The following is a 10,060-nucleotide window of genomic DNA, read 5'->3' on the forward strand; positions in this document are numbered from 1 at the left end:
AATTTTTTTATGCAGTTTCGGAAGCCAAAGGCAGATGGAAGACACATCGGGAGGATTCATGAAGACACGCGTTTCATATGGCAGTCTTGATCTAAAGCCTGCTGGAGGAGATGCACCACATGTATTAAGCGGCATGTGCCTATTAATTTTAAGCCAATTTTGGCCTGTGGTGGGTTAAGCCCCCTAGCCTTCTATGGTGCCTCCATTTTTTTTTTTATAGAAAAGGGCTGGTAGAAAACCACAAAAAGTCACCAAATTTTTGCACAACTACAAATTGCACAAAAGTGCATTTTTTTAATCCATTCCTGGCTCTGGAATGCATTCCCGGTAAGTATTTATTTGTCGGGATTTTGCAAAAATGCAAAAATGGTACCGTTTTTTTGGAAAAATAAAAATAAACCATTGTGTGAACTTTTGCTACAAAAACTACAGCAAAAATCTCAACGTGGAAACATATCATAAGGATATGCGTACATGGAATTTTTGGAACATTACTTTTATCCCAAGTTTGGAAAATAATAAATAAAATAATAATAAAATAATAATAATAATAATAATAAAGTATATAATTATTAATAATAATAAATAAAAGTCTAATAATACATAAAATAATAACTAATTAAATTAAATTAATAATAATAAAATATATATAATATAATAAAAAATATATAATAATATAAACAAAAACAAATATCATAAAGTAATAATAATAAAATATATAATTATTATTAATAATAATACAAAATAAAAAATATAATAATGAATAAAGTAATGAATAAAGTAATAATAAATAAAAAATATAATAAATAAAATAATAATAAATAACATAATAAAATATATAATTATTATTAATAATAATAAAGGAAAGTCTAATAATACATAAAATAACAAATAAAATTATTAATAATAATAAAATATATAATTATTATTAATAAATACAAATATAATAAATAAAGTAATAATAATAACATATATAATTATTATTAATAATAATACAAAATAAAAAATATAATAATGAATAAAGTAATAAAATAAAATATATAATTATTATTATTAATAATAATAAATACAAATAATAATACATAAAGTAATAATAAATACAAATAATACTACTAAAATATATTATTATTAATAATAATAATAAATAAAAAAATATAATAAATAAAATAACAAAAAAAGAATTATTATTAATAATAATAAATACAAATATAATAATAAAGTAATAATAAATAAAATAATAATAAAAAAAAATATACTTATTATTATTATGAATAATAATAAAAATATAATAATAAATAAAATAATAATAATGAAAACATCTGCAATATGTGAACCAAGACTTGGGAGTCTGAGGCTGCGGTAAACTACCTGCAGTCCTAAGTAAAGGACCAGGTAACGCTTTGTAATAAACGTGGTGCCAGATGACGCTTTCGGCTCTGCTACATCTGCTGATATTTTGTCCTATTCCCAGGAGCGGTGACACATACAGAGGCTCTTTAAATGGACTGAAGGGCAGCAGAGTCTTTCTGCTTTTGAGGTCTTCAATACAGCAGATGTAGGGAGGGGAGCGAGTGTAAAAGGCAAGGAGAGGAGGGGGATGGTGAATACCAGATTGTACCTCTGAGAGGGGAGCATCTGTCACTCTCCATCTTGCTCTCAGTCCTAGCCCAACCACTCCTGGTTCTGCTGCATCTCTCACTCCCAGGCTTGGATACATCTACCAGGTATGTTTTGTGGCTTGGGATGCCCGTGTGCCCGGTGGCAGCTGGTGGCGGGCTCGGTGGCTCGCTGGCTTGTAGCGTATGTGCATATAGGAGATGTGCAGATAGTGCTGCAAGCCGGATCCTTTGTTCTGTAAGACCCTACTGCAAAGCCAACTGCAGCATTACCCTCCCTCGTAGCGAGCGATGGCCAAACTCCCACGTAATCCATGTAGCCGTTCACATTTTTTATAATTTTTCCCAATATCCAAAAACTAGATTAATATCCCTATTACCTGTCATCATAACTACAATACTTCTTCTCACCTCCGCAATCCCCTCCCTCCGTCCATGTGCTTCTCGTACCGCCAGTGTCAGCTCTGCGACCAAGAAACCTCGCGAGGGTTAATTCCGAATTTTTCCTTTTTTTTTTTTCCGTCTCGTAAGTTGTACATTAGATGGGTTGCGTGATAATCTCCGCAATCCTACAATTATCTCTCCGCCCTTTATCTAATAATTGTAATTAAATCAATTTGCATCTGTTACATCCGATTTTTTTTTTAATCTTTTCTCCATCTGCTGGTAACAATGGATCTCCACCCTGCGATGACAGCGAAAGGGTTAAACAATGCGTATCCGTATCCAATGCACACGTGCCAGGGGAATATATCCCAATCTCTATTGTTCAGGGGGTTTTAACCCATGATCTGCCGGAAGGGACCATGTAATTCTTCTGGGCTGGACCCAGTCTGGCACACGTTTGGTTAATAGCCTACCAAATGCTGGACCTTTATCAGCTGTGTCAGGAGAGGCACTTCCCAAAATGTTCTGCAGCCTGCAGTAGGAGCAGCAGCATTATTCCTTGTGAGACCTGGGCGAGGTATGGATGATGGGGGATGTAGTTGATGTCCTTGCAGTTGTGCGGGATGATAGAGATATTATACAGTGTAACAAAGACCAGATTTGCTCTGTGGGGTTGGTGGTCTTCCCTTGTTCAGATATTTTGGCATTATAATGGTGCATTGCTCTGGCCCTCCTATAACTGGAGATGTGTCCATCCGATATGGGGGGATAGCGGTAGCTGACCTGTGACCGTAGGGTGTAGTAGCATGCAGCTTTTAACATTTTGGATGCTTTTTTTTTTTTTTTTGTTACCTTTTTTTCCTTTAAAAAATTGCAAAAAATACATGTGGATTTTAGCATTCTGATCGTACCGTAACATTACCACATATACGATTATAGGGTTGTTATATGTGCGGATTTCTACTTGCACGTGGGTTAGCGGTAGTAGAACATATTAGGGCAGTAATTTTTTTTTTTCCGCATGTTCCGTTTAGCAATCACGTGATGGTCATGCATTTTGCATTTCCATGGGTGCACGCTCTGCACCAGGGCCGTGCAGATGACCTGATATGGTCTGGGTGCGTGCACTTGGATAAAATGTTATTGTATCTTTTAATTTTGTGGTGGATCTTCGGTTTCAATCTGCCTGATCTATGCGCCTGTCGGGTGCTGCCTGGTGGCTGCAGATGAGCTCTATCTCTCTTGTCTTGGAGCTGAGACGTGTGGTTGATCACTATGGTCGATTTAAGGGGAGCAGATGAAACCATGCAGGGCAGTGGGATAAGGACCAGGATGTGTCGTTGTACAGTGCATTGTTCTTCCCACCATAGGGGTCCGTGATCATCATCTTATGGTCTTCCTTGACCATTTCAACTCTGCGCTGGTGGAGAAATGCATCCCCCTGATTTGTGACTATTGCAAAAGTTGCTGGCACTGCAGTCTGTGCCCCTTTTTGATCTGTTTGTATATGGAGCGGTGAATGTAGTCATCCTGAAAACTCCTCCTACTTGGCTGAATATAATGAGGTTGATGGGTTTTAACTGGTCCTGGTTTATATATCTTGTTTTATAATCTTTCTCAGTTGAGCTGTAATACCCAATCCCACCAAAGGATAAATGTGGCGCTGTTTGTTCAGTAGCAGTAGGTATGACTTTGATTCCCATTGTGTAAAGTGATTGTATATTGCTTGGATATTCTTATTTTTTTGGGAGGGGGTAGTGTCTGACCTCCAGGATCACACTGATGCCTTCCCATGTCTCTGTAGTATATAGGACCGGCCGTAGGCCTCCTGAGCTGTATGAGGCCGTTGAGCTTGGGACAGGAGATCAGAGGTCCTTGCGTTCTCGGACCATGAAATGTTGCCATGTGCATGCCGCTAAAGGTGACACCCAGTCTTGGTTTAGTATTGCAACCCCTTCTGACTGTCTGGGCCACCTAGAAGCTGCAACCGGCCCCATTCACTTCAATGGAGCTGTGCATGAACTGGAGAGCCGGTGTGAAGGAGGCGCAGCACTGAATTCGCAGTAGGGCTCCTTTTTAGCCTGTGGCGGTTCACGATGAGCAAAAAACTTGGCAACGCGATGTCCAGTTTGGTCATCCAACCAGATCAGGGCAACGTTCACTTCTACACCAGCAATCGTGGGCGCCTCTGCCATTTACTATTCCCCATGCACCAAGCTGTGAGATCATGACGTCTCATGGATGGAGGTCCAGGATGCCGGGCAGAGGATGGCTGGCGCAGAAGTGAACACTGCCCTGGTCCAGCTCGGATGCCGGTGGCTAGAACATCTTTATATCTAGTGGCGATCCCAGAAGGTTAAACCCGATTTATGCCGTATTTTAGGAATATCCCTCAAAAAAATCTTGGAAAGCGTATCTATTAGGTCATTGCTTATGGTGGGGGGGACGGTACGTTGTAGAGTTATAGTAGTCGCCAACTTTTCCCACTGTGTACAACCGTTTAATCGGTGCTATATAGAAAGATGTCTTTGTCTGCTGACAAATGTCAGGGGAAGACGGTCCACCAATCTGCCAGGCAATTAAGGAAAATTTCAAGGAGCGCAGTCCCAGTTCAGCTTCTTTTTTCTGCATGCAGGAGAAAATCTGGCCATCTGTCAAAGTTTATGGTTCATTAAGGAAAGTAACGAGTGGGTTACTGTAATGGGTGTTTCCACTTATGGCACTTGACACCCGTCCTCTTTGGCACCTTGAGGGATGCATTTGGCTATTGACCAGTTGTGGTCTTCAAGCCAAGGCTACATCTGCTGCCAGTTCTTGATTATTTTTTTTCTTCAAGCAATGAATGTTTTATGTTGATAAGCTTTATATACTAGTTTTCTTATGTTCTGATGATCTTCCTTGCTTGTCTTTGCAGTAATAACAATGGGGGCAAAGTTGAGTAAGAAGAAGAAGGGATATTGCCTTGGTGCTGGCAAAGATGGAGAGTCCACAGAAACAACAGAGGTTGAACAAAAAGAAACAGAGACTCAGTTGGGACAAAAAGATGCAGCAGAACCAAATGGAGAAAAAACCCCTACCGACAAAACTCAGAACAATGGTTCAAGTGAGGAAAAGAGAGCCCCAGTGGAAAAAAACAGCATGGAGGATCCATCTGGTAAAACTACCAAAGACGATACAAATAAAGACCAAAAGTCTGAAGGTAAACCTAATGCTGAACAAAAAAAGGTAGAAGAACCTAAACAAGAACAAGACAAACCTGAAAATACCAAGAGTTCAAGTACTTCTCAGCAGACAGCTCCGGAAAGTGGTAAAGAAGAAAAAAGTCAACCTGTAGAAAAACCACAAACTGATCCCGAGAAGGCAAAAGAGTTGTTGGCTAAAGAAGAACCAACTCTGGAGGCCAAGGCAGTAACGACACTCGCAAGTTCAGAGCCGAAACGGCAAAGCCAATCTGTAATCGAACCCTCAGCTCCTGTAGCAGAACATGAAGAAGAGTTGGCAAAGTCAGTACCTGATCCAGAGACTAAAGTGGAGGTAGAGAAGATGGAGAAAGAACAAACTCCAGTGCTGACAAAAGATCAAGTTTTAGAGCAAGCAAAGAAAGAACAGACACCAGTATTGGATTCTGTGAAGGGGGCAGAAATACCTGAGATAGTTGAGTCATTAGTCTCAGAAACTGTTTTGGTAGATCCTGTGTTGCAGGAGCCAGTAGCTGAAGTGGTAGAACCAGAGCCTGCGCAAAAGGTGATGGAACCGGAACCTGAACTTGCCCTGCCAGAAGCTGTACCAGATGTTGAGTTGGTAAAGCCTGAACCAGTGACTGAGCTTGTGAAGTCAAAGATTTCTGAAGAGCCTGTAGCTCTTGTCCCAGTGATCAAGATTGTAGAGCCTGTGGCAAATCCTGAGCTGGTGCCTTGTTCTGAGCCTGAAAAATTAAGTGAAACTAGGCAAGAAACAGAATCTTTAACAGAACCACTGCCATCAAATGAAGTGCCTGACTCCACTGTTAAAGTAGAAGAAATTGTAGAGAATCATGAAACTTTGAGTAATAGCGATCTGGTTACAGAATCGATAGAAACCCAGGCATTTCCTACTGAATCTGTTCCAGCAGAGCAACCATCTGTTGAGAAGGTCCCTCATCAGGATGTGACTGTTGCCGACAAAGGCCCCTCTGAGAAAGCTGTAGAAGAAATCCATGAAAGTAAAGTCCAAGACATGATCACCACAACACAGGAAGTGGGAGATAAGGAAATCCAAAATGAAGTTAAGGAAGAAGAAAAAGAAAGCGTCTCCAATAAAGAACCAACAGAGCAAGGAAGCCTAGAGAAGAAGATTCCCGTAGAGGAGGTATTGGACACATCAAAAGATGATAAAGAACCTGAAGGTACCATAATCCATGATGGAACTCCAGATAAAAATGCTGAAGCTAATGCTGAAAACCACAAAATGCCTCCTGAAGAATTATCAAACGAACCTTCTGCACCACTCATCATTGAGAAGCATGGAGTCGGTAATGGCTTGCCTCTGAAGGAAGAAGTGAAGGTGCACCTTGAGAATGGATGTGATAAAGACCTCCATGAGTTTAACGGTCAAGGTGAAGGCCATGAAATTGCAGTATGCAACGAATAAACGCATGAGGTTTTTTTTGTTTTTGATTGCCAATTCCAAGGTGAAATGATCCACATTCTGGTGAACTGTCTACATCGTCTGTGACCAAATCCTCCATGAAAAATTTTAAGCGTTTTGAAGGCAAAAAAAAAAGTTAAATAAACGCCCCCTCCTCACCCCACCCGACCAAATCTTTTATTAGTGACTCTTGCCATACGATTCTGCCAAATTTATTATAGCTTAACTTATTGATCGAATCTCCTGAAGATAACAAATAAAAAATTCCGGAGTGATATTTATATTCATGTTTTTCTATTTGATGTTCCAAAAGGCCAAATGTAATACGAAAGTGACCAATACCCAATGAAAAATAAAATCTTGTGAGCTTAACCAGATGTTCAAAAATGTCTTAACGCATGAACTTCACAATGTTTTCCACAAATAAAATGTCATTTAAGTTTACACTCTCCGACCATTTACTAGGTGTGAGCATATGACGTTGAAATTTGGGGTGTGGACGCAAGGCTTCTGGATTAGGAAGGTCTACGTTATTGGGTTAATTGTGGAGAGAAGAAACCGATATTTTTGGCTAAGATGCACAATCCTAATGTCAGTTTTACATAAGGGTAATACGGGCTGATTCTATGGGGTGGGTGGGAGGAAAGGAGGATCTTGCATGTTGATCTTCACCATGCAGGATGGCCAGGCATGCATGTTTATGGGTGGATTGGGAGAAATGGCTGTTGGCTAAAGGAACACTTGGGCACTTTCTAAACAAAACAAAAGGATCAAGCCTGTTGAAATCCAACATCTCTGAGCCATTTCTCTTGTCTGGACACCTCCATACACACTTGGTTTTAGGAACAGACATTTCAGACGGAGTCTGGCTGTAGCACCCCCTCCCTAGGATTAGAGATGAGAAGTCTAGAAAGGGGTCTGTGATGACTTTTTCTCTTACATGTCTAGTTCTGAGAACATCCAGAAACAATGGCTGTAACAACTGGTATTCTTAGAGATGTTTCCTCAATAAGAGGAAAATTTGTGGCATATGTTAAAAATTTATTTATTTTTTAAATCCCTAATGAAAAAAAAAAAGAACTTTCCAATTTTTCCCACTGGTCACTATGGCCTAGTATTAAACTTCTACCTCTTGTTGGGCACACGGACTCAAACCCTACTGAATTTTATAGGCACATTTAATCAGTGTGCACATATCATTGTGAAGGAAGGAGGCGGTGAGCTGTGCCATATGTTATGGTGGGGCTTGTCATGTGTATTTTTATTATACGTTAATCCAGTCTGTGATGAGTCTAAACTCTTCCGTAAAGAACAGTAAGTATGAGTCAAAATGTGGGGGGAAACGAACGATCGCATGAAACCCCCTTTGTGATCGTTGCTACGTGGAAAAATAAACCCACCGATCACCTCCCGGTTTTGATGATTGACACTCCTTTATTGGCCCTTGCAGGGATGCCTGAGGGCCAACTTGAGACTTATGTCTTCCTCCTCCTCCGTGTATGATGTTTTCCATGCTTGATCCCAGACCTAGGGTGATCTCATAGATACTGATTCTTGCCAACACCCCTCCAACCTACTAAATCTTGGAGGGACTAGCAAGTCAAGACCTTGTACTGTAATGGTAATTTCACGCTTCTAAAAGACTGACCAAAGACCTCTGAGGGAAGTGGCCTCCTGGAGAGAACAAAGGAAGCTTAACTCCATGGTCTGTTCAATGGACGGACAAAAAACGCCTCCGTAGGAAGTAGCCTAAAATCCTATAATGGGGATGTTTATCCAAAAAAGCCTAAATATTTATATAATGAGCGCAACGGAACAAGAAGAAAAATAGGGTTAAGTTCCTGTTTAGTAAATGACTTATGATGCGTACGGACGTTTGAAGACTCTTCTGCCTATGGGGAATGTACTAATACAACTTTTGCCTAAGCCGTCTATATGGGCATGTAAGTCATAGGAAGCTGAATAAAATGATACCTTCATATCTGCGACCCGATGTCTTATTCCAGAGAAATCCACATTTATCTTAATATGTAAATGAGCTGCTAAGATCTCTGGGCGGGGCATAGATCTCCCAGATAATCTGCCTCCAGAGTTTATTAGAAATGATGGGGTGAGACAAGTAATGACTGACAGTCTGCTCTCCTGATCTACATGTCTCACACTGGTATCGCCTCTCGGGGAGATCTATGTCCGGTCCATAGATCTTAACGGTTACATATTCAGGAAAATGTGGATTTCTCTGGAATAAGCCTTCGGATTGCAGATATGAAGGTATCCTTTTATTCAGCTTCCTACGAACTGCGTGCTCGTATAGATGGCTAGGACAGATGCCCTTTGAGGAACTATCCAGAGATGTTACTTCCATACGATGGTGGGAGAGCCGGACTTTTTTCAGAGCTCTGACCCATTCAATCATGGTGCCAAATCGGGACCCTGTTCCATTCACGCTAACTAAGCATTAATGCAAAACTATATTAACCTTTCGATAATTGCCTTTTGGGTGAGATTCAGGACATCCCAATATATGTTGGATCTTTAGTCGATCCCATCTTTTTTTTTTTTTTTTTATAAAGAGAGTCTGGCGGCACAAAATGACTGTTCAAACCAAGCCCAGGCGCCCGGTGCACCCAAGCAGTTCAGTGCACATATTTGTTTGTCATGCATCTCCACCACCTCTTATTTTTATTTATTTATTTTTTTCACTCTGTCTCCTGTAAAGTCAGAGCTGTCAATCAAATATGAAGGTGTGTTGACTGGCTCAGCTGTGCCAAGGCTAAGCCAAGCGTTCGGGCTTGGTTTGAACAGTCATTTTGTGCTGACACTCTTTTTAATACCTATTTGTGACAAAAAGAAAAGATAATTGTAAGAAAATTGGCTCGTTGGCCTTGGAAAATAGCAGCAGCCCATCAGGATTTTGCGTAGACTCTAACTCCTACAGTATGAAGCCTCACCCTCTCCTGCAAGACTTCTGCAGAAGAGTTGGTGCACGTTGATTTGCAGGACTCCGGTCCATAGGTCAGGTCAGTACTCTGTGGCCACTGGATGGGAGCCACAGATTACAGGCCTGCCCGATGGACCAGGGTCCGGCAAATTGCCTACCGACATCTGCAGCGCTTCTTTTATTAGATGGCCTGGCGTAACCTCATGTATTATCACGACAGGCTGGCTAATCAAAAGAAGAGTCACCGCAGATATTTTCAGGGCTCCCGTCCAGTGGCAACAGAATATTAACATGGCCAATGGACCGGGTCGTGAGAATCGATTAGCTCCGACTCTAAGCTGCAGCGATGGTGGCTTTTGCAGATCAGACATGCTCTTTTACGGCTGCAACGCTCAGCCGCCTTGGTGACAGCATGGAGAGACCGGCACAAGGCCTTCCAGCGCTTTTGTTCTGCGGCGTCATTGCTTTTTCCAGTAAGTGACTTCACTGA

The 10,060-nt window shown here is 40.8% G+C and overlaps 1 protein-coding gene across 2 annotated transcripts; it reads left to right on the forward strand.

Annotated features, from left to right (window-relative positions):
* Positions 1-1,513: 1,513 nt before the first annotated feature.
* On the forward strand, positions 1,514-7,073 carry LOC141174302 (uncharacterized). Of its 2 annotated transcripts, none has more exons than XM_073659166.1 (2): positions 1,514-1,724; positions 4,918-7,073. In XM_073659166.1, exon 2 carries the CDS (start codon positions 4,926-4,928, stop codon positions 6,630-6,632), a length of 1,707 nt encoding a protein of 568 aa, XP_073515267.1. In that variant the 5' UTR covers positions 1,514-1,724; positions 4,918-4,925; the 3' UTR covers positions 6,633-7,073. The 2 variants fall into 2 exon arrangements, with proteins under 2 accessions (XP_073515267.1, XP_073515268.1); XM_073659167.1 differs by lacking the exon at positions 1,514-1,724 and adding an exon at positions 2,440-2,580.
* Positions 7,074-10,060: the final 2,987 nt, after the last annotated feature.

This window comes from Phyllobates terribilis, unplaced genomic scaffold, assembly GCF_046119375.1.
Source record: "Phyllobates terribilis strain yellow unplaced genomic scaffold, ASM4611937v1 Scaffold_13__5_contigs__length_258822181, whole genome shotgun sequence".
Classification (NCBI taxonomy): Eukaryota; Metazoa; Chordata; class Amphibia; order Anura; family Dendrobatidae; genus Phyllobates; species Phyllobates terribilis.